The sequence below is a fragment of the Oncorhynchus mykiss genome, chromosome 3 (genome assembly GCF_057628025.1).
Source record: "Oncorhynchus mykiss isolate SJ-2025 chromosome 3, ASM5762802v1, whole genome shotgun sequence".
NCBI classification, from domain to species: domain Eukaryota; kingdom Metazoa; phylum Chordata; class Actinopteri; order Salmoniformes; family Salmonidae; genus Oncorhynchus; species Oncorhynchus mykiss.
In genome coordinates, this window is record NC_143024.1 from 24,616,921 (window position 1) to 24,639,371 (window position 22,451).

A 22,451-nucleotide genomic window follows, 5' to 3' on the forward strand; every position below is an offset into this window, starting at 1 on the left:
GGTTAATACACTGCTCAAAAAAATAAAGGGAACACTAAAATAACATATCCCTGATCTGAATGAATGAAATATTCTTATTAAATAGTTTTTTCTTTACATAGTTGAATGTGCTGACAACAAAATCACACACAAATTATCAATGGAAATTAAATTTATCAACCCATGGAGGTCTGAATTTGGAGTCCCACAAAATTAGTGGAAAACCACACTACAGGCTGATTCAACTTTGATGTAATGTCCTTAAAACAAGTCAAAATGAGGCTCAGTAGTGTGTGTGTGTGGCCTCCACCTGCCTGTATGACCTCCCTACAACGCCTGGGCATGCTCCGGATGAGGTGGCGGATGGTCTCCTGAGGGATCTCCTCCCAGACCTGGACTAAAGCATCCGCCAACTCCTGGACAGTCTGTGTTGCAATGTGGCGTTGGTGGATGGAGCGAGACATGATGTCCCGGATGTGCTCAGTTGGATTCAGGTCTGGGGAACGGGCGGGCCAGTCCATAGCATCAATGCCTTCCTCCTGCAGGAACTGCTGACACACTCCAGCCACATGAGGTCTAGTATTGTCTTGCATTAGGAGGAACCCAGGGCCAACCGCACCAGCATATGTTCTCACAAGGGGTCTGAGGATCTCATCTCGGTACCAAATGGCAGTCGGGCTACCTCTGGCGAGCACATGGAGGGCTGTGCGGCCCCCCAAAGAAATGCCACCCCACACCATGACTGACCCACCGCCAAACCGGTCATGCTGGAGGATGTTGCAGGCAGCAGAACATTCTCCACGGCGACGCCAGACTCTGTCACGTCTGTCACACGTGCTCAGTGTGAACCTGCGTTCATCTGTGAAGAGCACAGGGCGCAAGTGGCGAATTTGCCAATCTTGGTATTCTCTGGCAAATACCAAACGTCCTGCACGGTGTTGGGCTGTAAGCACAACCCCCACCTGTGGACGTCGGGCCCTCATACCACCCTCATGGAGTCTGTTTCTGACCGTTTGAGCAGACACATGCACATTTGTGGCCTGCTGGAGGTCATTTTGCAGGGCTCTGGCAGTGCTCCTCCTGCTCCTCCTTGCACAAAGGCGGAGGTAGCGGTCCTGCTGCTGGGTTTTTGCCCTCCTACGGCCTCCACGTCTCCTGATGTACTGGCCTGTCTCCTGGTAGCGCTTCCATGCTCTGGACACTACGCTGACAGACACAGCAAACCTTCTTGCCACAGCTCGCATTGATGTGCCATCCTGGATGAGCTGCACTACCTGAGCCACTTGTGTGGGTTGTAGACTCCGTCTCATGCTACCACTAGAGTGAAAGCACCGCCAGCATTCAAAAGTGACCAAAACATCAGCCAGGAAGCATAGGAACTGAGAAGTGGTCTGTGGTCACCACCTGCAGAACCACTCCTTTATTGGGGATGTCTTGCTAATTGCCTATAATTTCCACCTGGTGTCTATTCCATTTGCACAACAGCATGTGAAATGTATTGTCAATTAGTGTTGCTTCCTAAGTGGACAGTTTGATTTCACAGAAGTGTGATTGACTTGGAAGTACGTTGTGTTGTTTAAGTGTTCCCTTTATTTTTGAGCAGTGTATATCCAATGCAAAATAAATCTACTTTTTAAATGGTATTCATTTGCATATATTCCCATTAATTCCCATTTTTAAAATCCTACGGAAAGTTTTCACCTCTGAATATTCGCCAAAATGTGCCACCCTACTAGCAGCAGTATTGCGTCGCTAGGTAATGATACAAACAAGGTCTGTTTTTCTGAATGTGGCCATGTGTATGTTGTCTGGTATGTCATGGGATAGACTCTTACTCCAAATCAACTGTTGTGTGCTGCTATAGTGGGTTAGCCATTTGATTGAAGTGAGTATTAAGTATGGCCATAGAGATCTTTTTTTGGAATTAGGCATGATCAGTCTTTGTTGTTGCATGCTGACTGTTTCAGGCTTCCCTCTCTTCCCCCCCAGTGATGGACACTAAGGCGGTGTTTACTGCCCTGTACAGTGTGTGTGAGGAGAATGCTACATTCTTCTCTGAGGCTGCTAAGGGGTCCCAGGGGGGCGCGGCACAGCGACTGGTGGACACCATGACCCTGATCCAGGAGCACGCCCGCAGCCTGGAACCTGTCATCTCCGGCTTTGCTGCTGTCTACCACCACTTTGACTTTGACCCACACATACCAGCCAATGGATACCGCTCTCTAGTCAAGGTAGGATGGCAGGGTTTGTGTCTGTGTGACAACTCCCTAGTTTACAAAAGAATGTTTACCTTTATTTTACTAGGCAAGTCGGTTAAGAACATTCTTATTTTCAATAACGTCCGAGGAACAGTGGGTTAAATGCGTTGTTATGGGGCAGAGCGACAGATTTTTACCTTGTCAGCTCGGGGATTTGATCTAGCAACCTTCCGGCTACTAGTCCAACGCTCTAACCACTAGGCTACCTGCCACCCCAAGAGTGAGTGAGTGTGTATGTGTGGGAAAAATTCAACACCAGCATCGTATGCCTCAAGTTTATTTTGTATTCTTTTTTTTTTTTTCCTACCATTTGAGTGAGTGTCATAATAGAACCTATTCAGGCTCCCTCTTGTATGGATGAGAAATCATGACCTCTCTGCCAGCTGCTTACCTCTTATTAAATGTCTCTGAATTTCTGTCTCCACCTTTTTCATGGTCTGTCTCTCACACTCCTTTTCTTTACCTGTCGTTATTTTCTCTCACACATTCTCTTTTTTGAATGTCATTTCTATCACTCACACACAGCACTTTTCCTCCTCCCACCCCGCTCTTAGGTGGTGCGCTGCTGCATTCTCCACATCATCCACAAGGGGCGCTACATCTCCACCAACCGACGCAGCATCTTCTTTCGGACGGCCCACAACGCAGGGGAGATGGAGGCCTACTGCTCGGCCCTATGTCAGCTGAGAGCCCTGCTCTACCTGGCCCAGCGACTGCTGCACGACAACAGCCACGGGAACCTCTTCTTCCACGAGGAGAGCGGCCTCAGCCAGAGCTTCATCCGGGAGTACTCCTCCATGCACAAGGGCTGCTTCTACGGACGCTGCCTCGGATTCCAGGTGGGGGGGAGGAGAGGAGACTGGGAGGGCAGAATACTTTTGGGATTATCTTGAGGCCCTTTTTGTTAGCCTCAGGGAAAAGTATTTTGTTGCGATTGGTTTCATGTCTCTCCTCTTCCAGTTCACTCCAGCCATCCGTCCCTGTCTGCAGACCATAGCCATCGGCCTGGTGGCTTTCGGAGAGAACTACAGGCGCCACCAGTCAGGCATTGGTCAGTGGCTCCAGCAAACCTCCCTATTGATGGAAACAAAAGCCACTCAATCACTAATTCATTCTCATTTACATCCTAAACCATTCTACTGACATGGCAACTCAGTCGACGTGAAGGGATTGTGAGGGAGAATATCAATGCTAGATACAATACATCATTAAAGGGTAATTTAAAGGGAGACTTACTTAAATTAACCCACACACACATTTGAAATAGTTTATTTTAATCACCAAATCACATTACAGTCTAGAAGGATTCCAACATTTCATAGGTCATTGATATATGGACACTTATGAGTACAGAAAGCACCTTCTCCGTACAGCACACATACACAAGTAAGCATTTCACTGTTAGTCTACACCTGTTGTTTTATGAAGGATGTGATGGCACACACACAATATGATCTAACACTGTCTTTTGCTTTTTGCTGCTTCCCAGTGGAGGAAGGAGGTATTGCACCATATGGTGAGTGTCTGTCCCCCTGACCACTGCCGTAGTCTCAGTCTGGGAGATAGAGCCAGGCTTTGACATGGTTAGTAGGTGACCACAGGCATAGTGTGACCAAGTCTTAGTGTTTAATTAGATTAGGGGAATCCTCTGTTTTAGTGCTCTGGTGGAACAAATAGCCATACAATTCAGCTCTCCTGGACAACAGGTGACCACTGCTCCGTCTCATCCAGACACTCCTGTAGCTACAGGGATTGAAAGAGTTCTGTTTAACAGTAGCATCTACTGCCTCCACTCATGGCCATCGCTCTCTCTGCCTCCCCATCCCTGTGTTTCTGTCTGTGAGTTGATTTGGTGATTTGATGTGTTAGCATCCACTCACTCCCTCTCCTCCTCCACTCTCTCCCTCTTTTCCCTGTCCCTTTTCTGTCATTCATCTTTATCCATACCTATACATTTTTCCCTCTGCCACTTCCACTACCTTGTCCCCCTCTCTTTTTTACCTGCAACTGTCTATCACCCTCTCCTTCTTGCCTGCCTCCTACAACCATATCTCCACTATCTTCTCTCCCCCTTCCCTCTGTCTCCAGGTGTAGCAGCCAGCTCCTTCTTTACCTCAGGGAAGTACGCCATCGACCCGGAGTTAAGGGGGGCGGAGTTTGAACGCATCACTCAGAACCTGGACGTCCACTTCTGGAAGGCCTTCTGGAACATCACAGAGACCGAGGTTCTATCTGTGAGTCACTGACCACTCTGGACGGACCCTGGAACGGGTCGCTGGTAGAATACTCTTCCCTTGCGCTGGGATGTACAGCTCAGTGGTAGATTACTCTTCCCTTGCGCTGGGATGTACAGCTCAGTGGTAGATTACTCTTCCCTTGCGCTGGGATGTACAGCTCAGTGGTAGAATACTCTTCCCTTGCGCTGGGATGTACAGCTCAGTGGTAGAATACTCTTCCCTTGCGCTGGGATGTACAGCTCAGTGGTAGATTACTCTTCCCTTGCGCTGGGATGTACAGCCCAGTGGTAGATTACTCTTCCCTTGTATGTGTTTCTCAGCGTTTGTCCTGTTGGCTATCTTGACTCTGTCTTTCATTCCTCTCATAGTTATGTAGTTGCAGAGCTTGTAATACTGTCACTGTTTAGATTTTACTGGATTCTTTCCTGCCATGAGGAGATGCTCTCAGCTTTGTCTTTGGTCAAGTTTATTGACCTACTAATGACCGGAAGATCAAAATAATTAAATGATATTATGAATGTTTATCTGATTTGCCCTCAGCCTTCCCTCTCTTTCTTGTCCCTCCTCCTAAAGGAAAGACTGAAACATTGCGGTGTATCTGTGACGGATAACAAAGTAATCTTCTTCCTTTCCTTCCACTCTCCCCCTCAGAGTCTAGCCAGTATGACATCCACCCAGGTGAAGGTGAACCGTGCCCTCTCAGTGCCCCCTGTGCCCTTTGACCTCCCGCTGGTGGCTGATCCCCATCTCACTGTCACCATAGAGGCCCCGTCGGCCCACACCGGCCCTGGCCCCGTACAGATGAGGCTGATCTCCTTCGAGCTGAGGGAGGGACAGGTAACTAAAGCCCTGTTCATATTGGCAGTTTGAAGTGACTCAAAAACCTTTTTTTAATTTTTTTTTAATCCGATTCAATTGTTAACAGATCGATAATTCACTGTATCACAATTCCAATGGGTCAGAAGTTTACATACACTGAGTTGACTGTGCCTTTAATTAATTAAACAGCTTGGAAAATTCCAGAAAATGATGTCATGGCTTTAGTACCTGTGGATGTATTTCAAGGTCTACCTCCAAACTCTGTGCCTCTTCTTGCAGCCGTCATACCGCTCAGGAAGGAGACACGTTCTGTCTCCTAGAGATGAACGTACTTTGGTGCGAAAAGTGCAAATAAATCCCAGAACAACAGGACCTTTTGTGAAGGACCTTGTGAAGCTGCTGGAGGAAACAGGCACAAAAGTATCTATATTTATGCAACAGTATAGACTTTACGTCCGTCCCCTCGCCCTGACCTGGGCGCGAACCAGGGACGCTCTGCACACATCAACAGTCACCCTCAAAGCATCGTTACCCATCGCTCCACAAAAGCCGCGGCTCTTGCAGAGCAAGGGGAACCACTACTTCAAGGTCTCAGAGCAAGTGACGTCACCGATTGAAACGCCACTAGCGCGCACCACCGCTAACTAACTAGCCATTTCACATCGGCTACATTTACAGCAAAACAAGTCCTATATTGACATCCTATATTGGCAAGGAAGAAGCCACTGCTCCAAAACCGCCATAAAAAAGCCAGACTACGGTTTGCAGCGGGATATGGGGACAAATATCATACTTTTTGGAGAAATGTCCTCTGGTCTGATGAAACAAAAATTGAACTGTTTGGTCATAATGACCATCGTTATGTTTAGAGGAAAAAGGGGGAGGCATGCAAGCTGAAGAACACCATCCCAACTGTGAAGCACGGGGGTGGCAGCATCATGTTGTGGGGGTGCTTTGCTGCAGGAGGGATTGGTGCACTTCACAAAATAGATGGCATCATGAGGACGGAAAATGATGTGGATATATTAAAGCAACATCTCAAGACATCAGTTAAAGTTAAAGCTTGGTCGCAAATGGGGCTTCCAAATGAACAATGACCCCAATCATACTTCCTAAGTTGTGGCAAAATGGCTTAAGGACAACAAAGTCAAGGTATTGGAGTGGCCATCACAAAGCCCTGACCTCCATCCTACAGAAAATGTATGGGCAGAGCTGAAAAAGTGTGCGCGAGCAAGGAGGCCTACAAACTAGACTCGGTTACACCAGCTCTGTCAGGAGGAATGTGCCAAAATTCACCCAACTTATTATGGGAAGCTTGTAGAAGGCTACCTGAAACGTTTGACCCAAGTTAAATAATTTAAAGGCAATGCTACCAAATACACTCAATTAGTATGTTAACTGCTGACCCACTGGGAATGTGATGAAATAAATAAAAGCTGAAATAAATTATTCTCTCTACTATTATTCTGACATTTCACAAATTTAAAATAAAGTGGTGATGCTAACTGACCTAAGACAGGGAATTTTTACTAGGATTAAATGTCAGTAATTGTGAAAAACTGAGTAAATGTATTTGGCTAAGGTGTATGTAAACTTCTGACTTCAACTGTCGGTCCCGCTTTGTTCTTTGGTTCCTAGTGAATACAACCTTGTTCGCATACTGGTTACATTCCAGTCTCAGCTGATTGTAGGTCAAAGTTCACTTTTGTTAACCTTTCAAATCTGACAAGCAGAACCTTTGACTGGTAGATCAAAATGTGCATTGTGTATTTCCCAAGTTAATTGACTTTAAGCTGCTGCTTTCATCAGCTGTTGAGAAGCCCCTTCCTGCGTGAAATGCTTGAACATCAAGGGATTCTGTTACTTTGCGTTTCCTTTGTTTGAGAGCAGCTGTAGTAAATGACAGTGTCTTGTCTTCTCTGCTCATCCGCAGCTCTTAATCCCTTTAAATCCACACACACACACTTTATTTATTTGGGGAGGTATTGAACACCAGAGCTGAGCATCTGTAGTCTGGCATTATACCAGACATGATATCAGCCAACACTTTTAACTCACTCATTGATCCTGCTCAGTCAAAGAGCTGTTGTCTTATGTGGCAAACACAAGCGAAAGCCTCTGCTGTTCCCTGCTAATGTTAATGAATGGGAATGAGAATAGTGTGTTTGTGGTGGAGCTGGAAGGACAGTCTGGAGCAGAGAACAAACCACACAGCTAGTCCTGACTGAAGGGATTGTTCAACAGAGAGCTGTAAAGCAAACGGACAAATCAACATCTGTAGCAATTGAAGTGAAAACAGATTTTTTTCTAGCTTTGATTGCGATAGTGATTCTCTGGCTGTCTCTGTCTCCCTCCCTCTTCTGTAGGACAGTGAGGCGTTGCTGTCCCTGTCTCGTTCTGAGGGGGGTCCTATCTCCCTGTCTCTGGGAATGAAGACCAAGCAGAGCCCCCCTTCTCGCTGGCTCCTGGTGCACTACCACGGAGGAGGCTTTGTGGCTCAGACCTCCAAGTCTCACGAGGTAATAACACATTCTGTTCTCGTTTGTTTGTTGGGGAGGAATTGACCGTCACGTTTCACCTTTAACCTAACTAGTGTCTCTATGGTGGGAACCCATGGCGTGGCCTGGTTCTCTCCACAGCCTATCATGTTCAAGACCTCAATGTCTTTTTTTATTTATTATTTTTGTTAACTGGAATCAAACCATTCTAATGAATAGTTTGAGAATTGTGTTGTTAGAGGGGTACTTGGTGGTCTTGAGGATATGTTCGGAATAATTGTGTTTTCACTCCATGGCTTCCCTGTAATGAGCCGTTCCTGCTAATGACTGTTTAATTCATCGGGTTGATGGACACAAACTGACTTATATATTTATATCACTCTATATTATCCAGTGATTGGTGCAGGTCAGCCCCTCTTTCCCCCAAATCCACTCCTGTCTCTCTCCTCCCTCCTCATTCCATCTCCTCTCTCTCCCCCCTGTATTATATAACCAGCAGGGTACTTTAAACCACTGAGACGCATCACCATGAAACCAGAATGGACTGGCAGTCCCTTGATCTCCAATAGCCTTGCAACCAGAGGCTATAGGAAGTGATCTGAGGAGGAACAAGCCTGTCATGTTGAATTAGCCTGGAACTCTGCATGAAGTTATTATGGCTTTATATTACATAGGCCCTAATGGAAGATGTCTGTCTGTGTGTGATCTCCATGCTTTAGGCTCTCTCCTCTAACCCTGTCCTCTACGCTTTCCTCCTTTCTGATCATTATTCCCTTTGCGCTCTACTCTCCTTTGTCCTAATGACCTCTTCTGTCATTTTTGTAATCCACCTCTGCTCTTTGCTTTCCTTTCTCTCTCCTCCCTCCTTCACTGTACCAACTCTGTTCTTCCTTCCTCCCCCTGGCCAGTGAGGAGATGGATAGAGTCTGTGAGGGCATTCATCTCTCTCTATGGGGTCCGCTGGCAAGCCTTGTGATTGGCAGACCTGGCCAGCGGCGCTGACGGGTTTCAAAACGCATCATGTACTGACAATGCCGATCGCTCAAATTGGCGCGCAGGCGCACGCGCGCACACCACGACACGCATGTCAGCTGTGCCAGACTGTGATCCATTATGGCAGCGTGGCTTTAAAAGTGCAGGGCAGATTCCCAGGGATGGTGTTGAGGTGGTGTCTGGCAGTGTGATGTGGTCACATCCAGTCATGGGCCACTGAGGTGAGGCTCTCTGTGTATTGTTTAGAGAGGCAGAGCTGTCACTACTGACACTGTCACTGATGCTTAGAGAGAAGAGGAGTGGCAATGGAGCGATCGAAGGACAGGAGAGAAACTTCTGTAGAGGAGGGCAGACTAATATTGTCAGAGGAGATTTATGTCTAAGAATGCTAATCATTTAGCTACTATGACATCAAATTGCATAGCAACAACAGGTTAACACCACCCATGTGTAGTGAGAGCAAGGTTGTCAAATTGCATTTGTGAGCACAGTGCACATAACTGGTATTTCCATAACAGAATTACCAAGCCGCCACTGGAGTTAGGCAGTGTTGGGTTGGTAGTTCACCAATACAGAACCTGCAAGGTGGGCATCTGATACCAGGACCTCTCTCCTATCCTTCCCAACACCACATCCTGTAAAGCTAGCTAGGGGGCACTAAGAAGCCTTCAGAACTGCAAACAGCACTCTGCCTGCCCTGGTAGGAGGTTGCACAATCTACAGTACACTCACTCCTTTCACCCCCTTTCTCTCTTCTCTAGCCGTACCTGAAGAGCTGGTCTCAGGACCTGGGTGTGCCCATCCTGTCTGTGGACTACTCTCTGGCCCCTGAAGCCCCCTTCCCCAGGGCCCTGGAGGACTGCTTCTACGCCTACTGCTGGGCCATCAAGAACCACCAGCTGCTGGGTAGGACAACACACTACTACCACTTTATCTAACCCTACTGCTGTGCCATCAAGAACCACCAGCTGCTGGGTAGGACAACACACTACTACCACTTTATCTAACCCTACTGCTGTGCCATCAAGAACCACCAGCTGCTGGGTAGAACACACTACTACCACTTTATCGAACCCTAACCCTACTGCTGGGTAGGATAACACACTACTACCACTTTATCTTAGAATAGAATGGTCTTTAATGTCCCCGGGGGGAAATGTCTTTGACAACATTTTGATGCTCTACATTTGAAGTCGGAAGTTTACATACACTTAGGTTGAGTCATTAAAACTCGTATTTTCAACCACTCCACAAATTTCTTGTTAACAAACTCTAGTTTTGGCAACTCGGTTAGGACATCTACTTTGCATGACACAAGTAATTTTTCCAACAATTGTTTACAGGCAGATTATTTCACTTATATTTCACTGTATCACAATTCCAGTGGGTCAGAAGTTTACATACACTAAGTTGACTGTGCCTTTAAACAGCTTGGAAAATTCCCAAAAATTATTTCATGGCTTTAGAAGCTTCTGATAGGCTAATTGACATCATTTTAGTCAATTGGAGGTGTACCAGTGGATCTATTTCAAGGCCTACCTTCAAAGAAATCTGCTAAGACCTCATCCTTGGGAGCAATTTCCAAACGCCTGAAGGTACCACATTCATCTGTACAAACAATAGTACGCAAGTATAAACACCATGGGACCATGCAGCTGTCATACCGCTTAGGAAGGAGATGCTTTCTGTCTCCTAGAGATTAACGTACTTTAGTGCAAATCAATCCCAGAACAACAGCAAAAGGACCTTGTGAAGATGCTGGAGGAAACGGGTACAAAAGTACCTATTTCCACAGTAAAACAAGTAATATATCGACATAACCTGAAAGGCCGCTCAGCAAGGAAGAAGCCACTGCTCCAAAACCACCATAAAAAAGCCAGACTACAGTTTGTAACTGCACATGGGGACAAAGATCATACTTTTTGGAGAAATGTCCTCTGGTCTGATGAAACAAAAATTGAACTGTTTGGCCATAATGACAATTGTTATGTTTGGAGGTTAAAGGGGGATGCTTGCAAGCCGAAGAACACCATCCCAACCGTGAAGCACGGGGGCGGCAGCATCATGTTGTGGGGGTGCTTTGCTGCAGGAGGGACTGGTGCACTTCACAAAATAGATGGCATCATGAGGACTGAAAATTATGTGGATATATTGAAGCAAAATCTCAAGACATCAGTCAGTAAGTTAAAGCTTGGTCGCAAATGGGTCTTCCAAATGGACAATGACCCCAAGCATACTTCCAAAGTTGTAGCAAAATGGCTTAAGGACAACAAAGTCAAGGTATTGGAGTGGCTATCACAAAGCCCTGACCTCAATCCTATAGAAAATGTGTGGGGAGAACTGAAAAAGCATGTGCGAGCAAGGAGGCCCACAAACCTGACTCAGTTACAGGAGGAATGGGCCAAAATTCACCCAACTTATTGTGGGGAGCTTGTGGAAGGCTACCTGAAACATTTGACCCAAGTTAAACAATTTAAAGGTAATGCTACCAAATACTAATTGAGTGTATGTAAACTTCTGGCCTACTGGGAATGTGATGAAAGAAATAAAAGCTGAAAGAAACCATTCTCTCTACTATTATTCTGACATTTCACATTCTTAAAATAAAGTGGTGATCCTAACTGACCTAAGACAGGGAATTCTTACTAGGATTAAATGTCAGGAATTGTGAAAAACTGAGTAAATGTATTTGGCTAAGGTGTATGTAAACTTCTTACTTTAACTGTATATATAAATAGACGGACCTGCTTTTTCAGATGGGCTTAATTCCCATGTTCGCAATATTTACTTTGGATATTTCCTGGTACTTAATAGATTATTATGACAGAAAGCTAAAGACTGGTTAGCTTGGAACTCACTCAACTGATGGCCATAGTCTCAATTTATGTCTCAATTATAAAACATTGTGGGACAAGATAAAACAACACCTATACGGTACTTGCATATCAACAACCACCCCCTCATTGCCCCATATAGACATGGGTACAGAGAGTGGGACTTGGACGTGTTATACAGATTCTCACTTTTACTCAGCTTTTCTCCTTTCTCTCCCTCTTTCTGTTTCTCTGTCACACTCTTGCCTCAATCTACTGACTCTGACTCTCCTCTCTCTCAGGTTGGACGGGCGAGAATGTCTGTCTGGCCGGTGACAGTGCTGGTGGTAACCTGTGTATTACAACATCGATGCGCGCTGCATCTCACGGCGTGCGGATGCCGGATGGCATCGTAGCTGCCTATCCTGCCATCCTGCTCACCGCCTATGCCTCGCCCTCCCGTCTGCTCACCCTCTTTGACCCCCTACTGCCCCTCAGTGTGCTCTCCAGGTGTCTCAGCGCCTACGCAGGTAAGACTGTGTGAGAGGGTGCAGAGATGGTTTACTGCCCCTGAGTGTAGTGCGTGGTGTTTGTGCATGCCAATCAATGCTGGTGAGTGATGGGTACCACATTTCCCCTCTCCCCCTCCCTCTCTCCCCCAGGTGAGGAGCCCCAGGCAGAGAAGCAGGTGGAGAAGGTGAGCACTCTGAGCATGGTGAGGAGAGACACGGCCCTGCTGCTCAGAGACTTCAAACAGGGAGCTTCCAACTGGATCCACTCCCTACTGGACCCCAACAGAGCCGCTGCCACGGCATCCACAGGTAGGTACACGTGTTTGTTGTGGGGGTGGGGTCTTGTGGTGAGAGGGTGTGTCTGTGTCATTGTGTTCACGCATCTTAATATTTTCCTATTACCGGAAGGGCCATGTATGGAAGATTTTATTGACATTGATATCCACAGTTGACGTCTAATTAACCCATCAATCACCCACGGCCACCACCCTGTTACGTCACACCCTCATCCATCCATATCAATTCACTGCTTAGTCTTAGGCCACAGAAGGCTCTCCCCACTAATTGTGTTGAAACCCTGCAGTAAGCAGACTATTCCAGGCGTCACCATGTTACCTGACACACAGCAGCTGTGGGCCAGACTAATGACTGTATCATTGGGGGGAGTACATTATTAAAGGCCATTATTAATAGAAAAGCTCAGTGAGTACAGCTTTGAAAACAGACAAGCCATGACACCTCTTACAGCTGTGTTGTGACGGGGAGATCATATCGTAATGACACCATTATTGCTTAAAGCTATAATCAAAGTGGGCACCTTGCGTCTGTTTTGGTAAAAAGCTGAGGGATGGGTCTGGAGCAATGTAACCATTCTCAAATTCATACTGTAGACAGCTATGGATGGAAGGACTTACAATCCATGTGATAAACATTGCAGTTTTAACCATGTTTTAAAGCTTTACAGTGTTAGTTTACATTTATATTGTTTAAAACATTGGGGTGAAATAAGATTATATGTGGGGTTCTGATGGGATATTGACAGTTAAACTAAGATAATGAGGCATTTTTAAGTTATATTCTTCAACAATCAATGGTGTATATCAATCATTTGAGTCCAAAAATGAATGCAGTATCTAACGATTCTAGCTTTTAATATCCATCTCCCAATAACCACACGCCGCTCACCCCTGCCTCTTCTCACCGTCCTCCAATCATATGTCTTCATTGATGTTTCCCTGTTCCATAATGGCCTCAGTCTTTGTCTCTCACTCTGCCTCTGTCTTATTTTGTCAGTGACTCTCTTCTCTCTCCAGACACGTCTTCGTCAGTGAGGAAGAGTGTGTCTGAGGCATCCATCAGCTCACCCCACTCGGACCCCCCCGTGCCCCCTGAGCATCCCTTTGACTTCTCCCTGAGGAGAGAGTCTCTGAAGAGCCACACCTGCCAGGACCTGGCAGGCCACGCCAACAACGCCAACTCCACTCCCGCTGCTGCCCCCACCACTCCTGCCCACAATGCAATGGTGTTCCCCGAACCCACGGTATGATACTCCCTGAGTTGCCCTTAACAGATGTAGGATCAGATTACCCTCTCCAAAACCTAACCTTAACAATTTCGGGGGGTGGGGTTAAACTGACTTCAGATCAGTGTGGCAGCTTCATCCTTACTGCTAGAGGTCGATTTCAAGTTTTCATAACAGTCGGTAATCGGCCTTTTTGGATGCCGATTTATATTGCAATCCACGAGGAGACTGCGTGGCAGGCTGACCACCTGTTACGCGAGTGCCGCATCAAAAGGACCTTGTGGCTGCAAGGAGCCAAGGTAAGTTGCTAGCTAGCATTAAACTTGTCTTGTAAAAAACAGTCATCACATAATCACTAGTTAACTACACATGGTTGATGATATTACTTGGTTACCTAGCTTATCCTGCATTGCATATAATCAATGCAGTGCCTGTTAATTTATCATCGAATCACAGCCTACTTCAACTTTGCCAGACGGGTAACAATTTAACAAAAGTGCATTCGCAAAAAAAGCACAATCGTGGCACAAATGTACCTAACCATAAATATCAATGCCTTTCTTAAAATCAATACACGAGTATATATATTTTTTTATCCTGCATATGTAGTTAAAATAAATTAATGTTAGCAGGCAATAATAACTAGGGAAATTGTGTCACTTCTCTTCCCTTTAGTGCAAGCAGAGTCAGGGTATTTGCAGCAGTTTGGGCCGCCTGGCTCGTTGCGAACTGTGTGAAGACCATTTCTTCCTAACAAAGACCGTAATTAATTTGCCAGAATTTTACAGAATTATGACATAACATTGAATGTTGTACAATGTAACATCAATATTTAGACTTATGGATGCCACCCGTTAGATAGAATACAGAACGGTTCCATATTTCACTGAAAGAATAAACGTTTTGTTTTCGAAATGATAGTTTCCGGATTTGACCATATTAATGACCTAAGGCTTGTATTTCTGTGTGTTTTATTATGTTATAATTAAGTCTATGATTTGATAGAGCAGTCTGAGCGGTGAAAGGCAGTAGCAGGCTTGTAAGCATTCATTCAAAAAGCACTTTACAGCGTTTGCCTGCAGCTCTTAACAATGCTTGAGGCACAGCGCTTTTTGACTTCAAGCCTATCAACTCCCGAGATTACGCTGTCAGTACTAAAGTTCCTATAAGAACATCCAATAGGGATGGTATATGAAATACAAATGTTATAGAGAGAAATTGTCCTATAATGACAACCTAAAACTTCTTACCTGGGAATATTGAAGACTCTTGTTAAAATGAACCACCAGCTTTCTCATGTTCTGAGCAAGGAACTTAAACGTTAGCTTTCTTACATGGCACATATTACACTTTTCTTCTCCAACACAGTGTTTTTGCATTATTTAAACCAAATTGAACATGTTTTATTATTTATTTGAGACTAATTTGATTGTATTTATGTATTATATTAAGTTAAAATAAGTGTTAATTCAATATTGTTGTAATTGTCATTTATTACAAATATATATATCTATATAAATAAATCGGCCAATTTTAATCAGTATCGGCTTTTTTTTGGTCCTCCAATAATTGGTATTGGCGTTGAAAAATCATAATCATTCGAACTCTACTTATTGCGTTTACGACCACTTCAGACACACTTGTCACTGAATTGTTGGTGTTTGTCTTAACGAAGCCTCTCGCTGAATAATTTATGCAAATAGATGGTGACCAAGCTGCTTGTCTTGTTCCCTCCTCCACAGATTTAACTGGCGCAGACAGGCAGGCAGACAGAACTGTGTGTCTGAGTGTAACCTGTAGTGTGTCAGTATGGAGATCATCTCTGTGTTTCTATAAAGCCAGTCTGAATGAATGCCTCTGTCTACAGGGGGAATATGAAGAACTGTCACATGACGTCACAGTGAAACATGTCAATGTTTGTTCCTGTGATTTGAAATGGAAAAAATATACTTGAGGCTTGTAGATTCTTAGAACACGTGTCTGGTCCCAACGGAAAGACGCATCAGTATTATCCCGTATCTTATACCATAAGGTTTCCACAGTCTTGGTCCTTGACTAGTGATAACTTATGTATTGCCATGGTAACATATTTTTCTTGTACCCCTCCAGCCTGACAACGTGAGCTTCTTCCTCTCCAAAGAGGAGGCGGTGTCCATGTCAGATGCTCTGTCCTCTGTAGCCATAGCTCCCCCTGAGGGGGAGGAAGGCGTGGTGCTGGAGCACCCTCGGGAGTTCCCCCTGGGCTTCGAACCGCTGCGCTCTGAGCGGCTGGCTGAGATGAAGCTGGCCACCTCGCCTGTCGTCAGGAACCCCTACATGTCTCCTCTACTGGCCCCCGACAGCATGCTGAGAGGACTGCCCCCCATACACCTAGTGGTGGGTGGGAGGGAAATGGAGTTGACGACTGGCTTGTCCCAATCTTTTTCTGGTCTTTTCTACCAATTTAGTATTTTTTTTACATGATCCTAGAAGACCCTCTTTGATTCTGTTGTTTATCTCTCCTTCTCCCCTTAGGCCTGTGCGTTAGACCCCATGCTGGATGACTCTGTGATGTTTGCCAAGCGCCTGAGGAACGTAGATCAGCCAGTCACCCTGTGTGTGGTGGACGACCTCCCCCATGGCTTTCTCAGCCTATCACAGCTCTCCAGGGAGACTAGGGAAGCGGCTAACGTCTGCGTTAACCGAATCAGGGACGTCTTTGACCAGAAGGACTCGCCCCAGGAGCCACGCATGCACCGCAAGCTGGAAAGGACCAATCAACGTGCTTCCTCTGTCGCCACGGGTGACCCAGAGAAGCTTTTTGCAGCACCCATTCAAGAGGAGGAGCTGCTGGTGGCCAGGGGAGGGGCTCTAGTTCAAGATGGGGAGGAGCTAGTTGGTGTGGCAGCACAGAACAACATAGACATTGTAGGATAAAGGCATAATCAGGGGTTTGCTAGATGAGTACCGTTTGTTAAAGGATTTAAAAGAGATGGAGAAAAGGGGGGGATTTGGGCCATATGAAGCCTGGGAGAGGAGAAGAGAATAGAGTGAAAGAAAAACAGCAGGAGGAGGATATGGAGAAGGTGTTGGTAGCGTGCCCAGTTTTGGAGAGACAGAATAAAGCACCCATGGATAGAGAGGACAGCAAGTACTAATTGCAACCTCTTCAGCTTTCAAACTCTCAATTGCTGTTTAGCACCATGCACGGTGACATGTTGACCACACACACACTAAACCATTTTGCCTTTTGGGCTGCTGCATTGTGCTCGGTATAGAACTGTGAGTTTGGAGCCTGGACATTATAAAACAGCACAGAGCGTTGTGGTGAATGGTCAATCCATCTCCCTATAGAAGACTATTTCAGTCCCTAATCAGATGAGCTCCTACATAGTGCCATCACAACTTAATGGCCACTTGTTTTTTAGGGAGTCGCTCTAAATCAAGCTTAATAACTGTAGAACTCTGAGGTCTGTTAAACTAGTTGGTTGTGAATACTGCCGCTGTTCGGTCACTTACCCTGATGATTGGCCCATCAATAGGGTGCTGCAGCATTGGAAACAACAAACTTAGAAACTGGAAGGATTTGGTAGTACCTTGAAATTGTTAACCATAATAGATCTTATTATGCCATAGTATTCCTTGTTATTTGTATTTATTGTGTGTGTTTATGTATTATATATTTATATATATATATACTCATATTTTTATTTTTTAATCCTGGATCATAGTTATACCTGTTTATTCAAGGCTTTTAAGAGCATATTGTGAGGTGGATGCTAAGTTATGTTCCTAGCTGTGTAGTGCCATACTCTATGGCTGCTCATTCCTAGTTGTTCAAAGTAGCCAAATGTTAACCTCTATCACTGTAGTGACTAGTGGTCAGCTAGTCGTTACCCACCAAACCAGTCACCTCAGTGAGATGTGGCTGAGGGTTGATATTATTATATTCTGGTCTTTATATTATACTGATATATTATAACTATCCAATCATAAATAGCTAATGCAATATTATAGCTGCTTTTTCACCAGTGCAATCAACAGGATTCAGTGGAGCCATAATTATATTGTGCTTGGATTTAAGTACACTGTTTGGGGGGTAAAGCATCAAGTCTCACAGTCATTTTTGTTTTGATCATTTTTATTGACACACAGTAATTAAGTCTTATGATTTTAAGTTTCTTGTGCTCAGCCTTTGTTTGTTGCCATCTAAAAGCAATCACTTAGCTGTCTATAAACTGACTGCCTTTAGAAGCACATGTTTTTTAAAAGACTGGAAATCCTTTCTCTATTTGCACAGTGAATAACTTCAATAAGAAAGCCTTGAAGCAGACGGATGCACTGCCCATCTCTTCATACTATCTGTACATCACTGCACTGACTGCCAAAAACTCAGCCCTCTATCCCAGGATGCAGTGCATTACACTGCCACAGCCCTTGAGCCAGGGGACGTCCTGCTTGCTGACCCATTTCTGCACCTCTGTCCAAATCACAGAGGATCCATTCTGCTCCAACAGCCTGTACCGAGCGAGCAGGAGAATCTAGAACAAGCCTGATAGTGAGTTCATACTCACTGAACAGGTGACTTCTCTAGTTAGACAATGTCTTTCTGTGTACCTTTAGGACATTCTACAGTGGCTGACTGACAATCTGTGTTCTACACTATCTTTACCCTGTGCAAATACTCAGGGGCTGATGCTACAACTGCGTTTTGACTGAATCTGATATGATACTTGATATGGCCTCTGTCTAGCTTGTTGAGAATGAATGATTCACATTGGAGTGAAAGCCTTTATCTAAATATAAATGACAACAACCTCACTTCTGGTGCTGTCTTTGTCTGGTGGTCACAGGCCTGGGTTGCCAGATCTGTTGAGAATTATGCTGGTTGATAAGGATGGCTTTTGGCTGGATTTAACCCCCTCCCTCACCCCCCAGAAGAGCAGGGTTTACCCAGCACAAGGTCATGATCTAGTATTATGATTCACTGTCCTCTTTGCTGCCAGTGCTTATTGCAGTGTTTTGAGGCAGGCTGATAGAAATGAAGAGAACTGTTAAGTGATTCCTTGAAGACCTGTAAGGTTATCTTGTTTTTAGAAGTCTTGTGTTTAATGGTTGATGGTTTTAGGCGATCATTTCACACTTTCTTTGTAAGTTAAGTGTAACTGTCTGTGTTTAGTGCCGTGTGAGGTATCTGGTAAGTGGATTCTGTATGCGTCTATCAAGGACTCTTAACATTGCATGTGTTTGTCAGTGCTTGTGTGGGTGGAACATCTACCATCTTTGAAACCATGATTGTGTGTTTTTAATTGCAGCAGTAAAGCAGCACGTGGGTGTATGGGGCCATGAGTTGCGACCCAAGCCCCTGAATCTCATGGGTGTTGTACAGTACACTATTGTTTAGCCAAGCAGGACTTATGAGATCCCATTTAACATTATGCATTCTGTCAGCCATCCATTGCTATGATGCATGACAAGGTCCTTGATGAATACAGTTCTCATTGTGCTCTAGCAACATAACTGATCATGCATATTGAGATTTAGTAGCCTGGCGTCTCCATTGCCAGAGTAGATATCATAACCCCACACACACACCCAACGAGCACCACTCCAGGCCCTATGGGATGCCCTGAATGGCTCCTATAGACTACTAGCGCCCCCAATGAGCAAAGCTAGTACAGCCCTCTGATCTATCTATGGAACTGCGTAATGGTGGGTTAGAACCGTTGGTGGTTTATGACCAAATCCTTTTTATTTGGGTTGTGGCTTTAGACCAGGTCCTGGTCAGAAACATTGTTCTTGTTTTCTTGGTGGGTCACAATAAATTATTTTATATGGGTCACAGTGCAACAACTTTGGGGAACCACTGCAATAAGCTGCTCTTTTAATGGCTACCAATCCTTCACCTGATCTGAGAGGAGGGCACTGCACAGGAGAAATCCATGACATGGTGCTAGCCCATTAGTCTCGTGAGGTTACCACCATCTTGTTTTCACCTTACTAGTCTAGGTTGTCAGTAAAGGGGAGGAGCCATTTGAGGGCGTTAGAACATGGTCTCCCTCCACATGTGGGCAACCACTGTTTCTATGCCTCAATTTTTTTTTAAATTGATTTAGAAAAAACAATGTTTAAAGTTTTATCTTTATTTAACTAGGCAAGTCGGTTCAGAACAAATTCTTATTTTTAATTACAAACTAGGAACAGTGGGTTTAACTGCCTTGTTCAGGGGCAGAATGACAGATTTTTACTTTGTCAGCTCAGGAATTAATTATTGCAACCTTTCGGTTACTAATCCAATGCTCTAACCACTAGGCTCCCTGATGCCCCTACTTGCCGTTGGATGCATCATGCATTAGCATTGTGTGCGTGTTGCCGCGTTCAAAACAACTTGCCACTCTGAAAAATATGAAGTCAAATCATGATGTCGGTGATCTTCAGGTCGGAAAGTCAGAGCTCTAGAAAGAGGCCCAAGATTCCGAGTTGGATGAAGGTTCAAATACATTTTCAGTCAGATTGCTTTTTCCTCGATTTCACAGTTTTGAACGCTCGGAAGTTGGAGAATTTCTAGTTCCTAGTTGTTTTGGGGAGTGTGATCCTCATTTTGGTCTTGAAATGCAAAATGGCTGAAGTGGTGTGGAGTGGCTTTGTGTGTTTTGATTATACATCATACCTCAACCATTTCCTTCATGTATAGGCTATTTACACTGGATTCAACATCTCTTAGCCCTGGGATATATTTAGCTCTAGGCTAACCTGAAACATGCAGTGTGAAAAGCCTATTAGTACGTCAACATATTATCTAAAAGCTGTTTAGGTCAAGTACCCGGTCAAATGTTTCACCACACACAGCTATGCAGTAACACACCAGCATCCTTTACTAAATTTTGTCTCCTGTCTTTGGTAAGCCGTGTCTCCTTTTTCAATCGAAAATTTGGTCACTTGGTTGAAATGCTTTCGATCAACCCTGAGGCTAGAGTTATGCAAGGCTATTTTCCATTTCCATTTGGTCATTTAGCAGACGGCATACCACTTAGTTTGCCTAGAGCATTGTGCAATCTACACAATCTGGTCACTTGAGAATACTTGAATGGAACTGATCTCGACTGCCTGCTTTGCAGAATGTGTTCGTCTTGATAGGAAATAATTTTATTTTCTATTGTTTTGTCCCACTTAGACCAGGGGTTCTAAAAGCCGCTCCCCCCCCCCCCCCCAAATGTTTTGTTGTACATAAATGCACTTGAATTTAAACTTTAAACTGCCATTTTTTTTCTCTGCCTCATGGCAATGTGTCGATTTGCAGGATGTTACCTTTAAAGCTGCAACAATAACACATTTGCTTGAGAACTACAGCATTTTCACTTCGATGCCAAGAGGCAGGCCTTTTTTCATTTATTTTTCTAGGCAAGTCAGTTGAGAACAAATTCTTATTTTCAATGATGGCCTAGGAACAGTGGGTTAACTGCCTTGTTCAGGTGCAGAATGACAGATTTTTACCTTGTCAGCTCGGGGATTCGATCTTGCAACCTTTCGGTTACTAGTCCAACGCTCTAACCACTAGGCTACCTGCCGCCCCGAATGTTCTTTAAATGCTACCTGCCACCCCAGGCCTGAGACTTGGATCGTTCAGCCATACACTGCAGAAGTCATGATAACTCCTTGTTGACCATTTTTTTTATCTCACTCTAGTTATGATTTATGAGGGGGTTCCTGATGAATTTGCTATCACAAAAGGGCCCCTCCCCCCAGCCCCAAAAAGGTTGCAAATCCCTGACTTAGACAATACCACCTGTGTGATAAAGTGCATGTTAGATTAAGGCTTGAAGCAGAACCAAAGATTGCGTCTAGTTTTATATGACATTTGCCATCACTGTCATTGACATTAGTAACAGACATTTTGGCCTGGGTTGATGTCCGTGCGTCCTGTTAGCTGTGTCATTGAGATCTACATAGTAGTTCTGTGTTTGCACTTTATGGAACAAGACACTGGTTAATATAGAGCTATTGAAGATAACTATATTTTATTAAAACCTACACAAAGCCATAGAAAGTGAAATGTTTTGAAGTTTACTTTATTTTTATTTATGTTATTTTACAACACCACAAGTGCATCCATGTGAATAAAATATTAATCTGTATTACAAAAATAAAATACATTTCCTGTATAGATAATTTAACTTTCACTTGTTTTTCCTCATTTTTTAGACTCCTGTAATGACTCTTTACAGAATTGGTTGAATGTTTCACATATGCAATAAGTCTTTTGTCTCTTGTAACCCTTGTTTTTCCTGTTCATTTTTTAGACTCCTGTAATGACTCTTTACAGAATTGGTTGAATGTTTCACATATGCAATAAGTCTTTTGTCTCTTGTAACCCTTGTTTTTCCTGTTCATTTTTTAGACTCCTGTAATGACTCTTTACAGAATTGGTTGAATGTTTCACATATGCAATAAGTCTTTTGTCTCTTGTAACCCTTGTTTTTCCTCATTTTTTAGACTCCTGTAATGACTCTTTACAGAATTGGTTGAATGTTTCACATATGCAATAAGTCTTTTGTCTCTTGTAACCCTTGTTTTTCCTCATTTTTTAGACTCCTGTAATGACTCTTTACAGAATTGGTTGAATGTTTCACATATGCAATAAGTCTTTTGTCTCTTGTAACCCTTGTTTTTCCTGTTCATTTTTTTGTTGAATAAATATATTCTCCCAAACATGTTACATCTGTATTTATTTCGAAGCTGAAATGTCAGAATACGGAATTGGGGCAACAGACATTTTGTGACCTATGGTTAAATTCATTACCTGTCAATCAGATCTTTAACTTGATTACAAGGCTGTTTCAA

At 44.2% G+C, this 22,451-nt stretch overlaps 1 protein-coding gene across 5 annotated transcripts in view; it reads left to right on the forward strand.

The window, feature by feature from the left end:
• LOC110510088 (hormone-sensitive lipase) overlaps positions 1-21,776 on the forward strand; it is a 43,856-nt gene extending 22,080 nt beyond the window's left edge. For 3 of the 5 annotated variants that reach the window (XM_036969524.2, XM_090226132.1, XM_090226123.1), the window contains 12 exons: positions 1,969-2,210; positions 2,792-3,076; positions 3,198-3,288; positions 4,326-4,471; positions 5,126-5,311; positions 7,660-7,812; positions 9,546-9,690; positions 11,900-12,127; positions 12,260-12,418; positions 13,423-13,649; positions 15,741-16,007; positions 16,146-21,776. In XM_036969524.2, the coding sequence (XP_036825419.2) occupies positions 1,969-2,210; positions 2,792-3,076; positions 3,198-3,288; positions 4,326-4,471; positions 5,126-5,311; positions 7,660-7,812; positions 9,546-9,690; positions 11,900-12,127; positions 12,260-12,418; positions 13,423-13,649; positions 15,741-16,007; positions 16,146-16,547 (2,531 nt within the window). In that variant the 3' untranslated portion in view covers positions 16,548-21,776. Of the gene's footprint in view, positions 1-1,946; positions 2,211-2,791; positions 3,077-3,197; positions 3,289-4,325; positions 4,472-5,125; positions 5,312-7,659; positions 7,813-9,545; positions 9,691-11,899; positions 12,128-12,259; positions 12,419-13,422; positions 13,650-15,740; positions 16,008-16,145 lie in introns of all 5 variants that reach the window. The other 2 variants (XM_090226129.1, XM_090226126.1) reach the window with 1 other exon arrangement.
• The last annotated feature ends 675 nt before the right edge of the window (positions 21,777-22,451 follow it).